We start from the raw sequence: 1,392 nt of genomic DNA, 5'->3' as shown, positions 1-1,392 counted from the left end.
GGCGTGCTGGGGCAGTTGTAGTACGCTTTCTCTTGCGTGTAACTGTTGTTGTAGTTGTCTCCTCCTCCTCGTGATGCTGCAACTGTTGTTGTTGTAGTATTTGCTGTATTATTTGCTCTATCTGCGCCAGCTTAGCAGTCACTGAACCGTCCTCCTTCGCCTTCTTCTTCCTTATACGCTTGGCACGCTGCTGAGTTGCCTAATCAGCTCGCTCTACAACCTCGAATTATGAAGGCTCTCTTATAGCTGTACTGGCTGGTGTTGAAGAAGCTTGCTGGCGAGGACGACCCTTGCGGCGTTGCTCTACAAAGTCCTTAATACGACGAATCGAGTCCTCTGGGTTAGTAGGTGTCTTATAGCACCAGAATGGGTATATCATGCTGAGAGGGATCGTCCACTGTTCATTTACACTATAGTACTTAATTGTGTGTGAATAGGGCAAACCTATAGAGTCTTTAAAGTTGTTGTAGCAAGTGTTGTTGTAGTCCTTCTGCTTTATGAGAGCAATCTGCTCAATTACCGCATCTAGTGCTACAGGGAACACGTGCTTGAGAAGGCTCGTAAGCAGTGGCTCGCTCTTATATCTATGCTGAAGCCGGCTGTATCCTCTTGATTCGATCTTCGTAATATCCTGCCACTCGTTGGCAAGAGCGTTGCGAATATTGTCCTTTAAACTAATAAAGTCCTGTATCTGGAAGCTGAAATACTCCTTTATACGCTTGTGGGCACCTTCTGCGAGCGAAGTTACACTATATAGTTAACCGAATTCAGTAGTAGGGGGTGAATAAGCAACATCTTACTATATATTAAAGTTGAGGTGGCGATTAGTCCATCTATAGCACCACTCCTGCTTGTGCGGGATCTACTGACTGTTTATATAGTTGACGAGACCCTCCTGTTCAGCGTAATATTCTTAAAAGTTGGCCCAGCGGGTATTAAATTCGGTAGGAGAACGAGCACTAATTAGCTCGTAGAATCGGTGGGTACATTCGTCGCGTAGTTACTTGATTAAAGCAGTATCCTCTGCGTCGTCCTCGTCCTCGTTACATGCCCACGTCTTCAGTATCCTTGTGCCAACATTCTTTGCAATATGCCATGTACATATTAACTAAGGGACGTCGAAGTATTGACGGAGGCTGTTCTTTAGTGCCATCTCACAGTCGGATACGAATACTGATGGAGTCTTCAAGCCAGCAGCTATAAACTACTCAATTGCCTAAGAGTATTCGGCCTCACACTCTCTCGCTAGTAAGCAGAAGCCAATGGTAAATGGCCTACCAAGTAGTGTCTTGCCAACAACATAGAGTAGAGGGATTGATTGATTGATTGATTGATTGATTGATTTTACGTCTATATGCAGTTGGAAACTATGACGGACGGTCCGTTTAGGAC

At 45.0% G+C, this 1,392-nt stretch overlaps 1 protein-coding gene across 1 annotated transcript; it reads right to left on the bottom strand.

Annotated features, from left to right (window-relative positions):
* Nucleotides 1-226: 226 nt before the first annotated feature.
* K452DRAFT_340156 (uncharacterized protein) lies at nucleotides 227-1,103 on the bottom strand (the record flags this gene model as incomplete). Its single annotated transcript, XM_033545334.1, has 3 exons — nucleotides 227-732; nucleotides 801-862; nucleotides 1,048-1,103. The coding sequence occupies 3 exons, from the start codon at nucleotides 1,101-1,103 to the stop codon at nucleotides 227-229; spliced, it is 624 nt and encodes a 207-aa protein (XP_033390789.1).
* Nucleotides 1,104-1,392: the final 289 nt, after the last annotated feature.

Source organism: Aplosporella prunicola (genome assembly GCF_010093885.1).
Source record: "Aplosporella prunicola CBS 121167 unplaced genomic scaffold K452scaffold_288, whole genome shotgun sequence".
Taxonomy (NCBI): Eukaryota; Fungi; Ascomycota; class Dothideomycetes; order Botryosphaeriales; family Aplosporellaceae; genus Aplosporella; species Aplosporella prunicola.
Note: the sequence above shows the minus strand (reverse complement) of the source record. Positions and strands in the feature narration are given on the sequence as shown.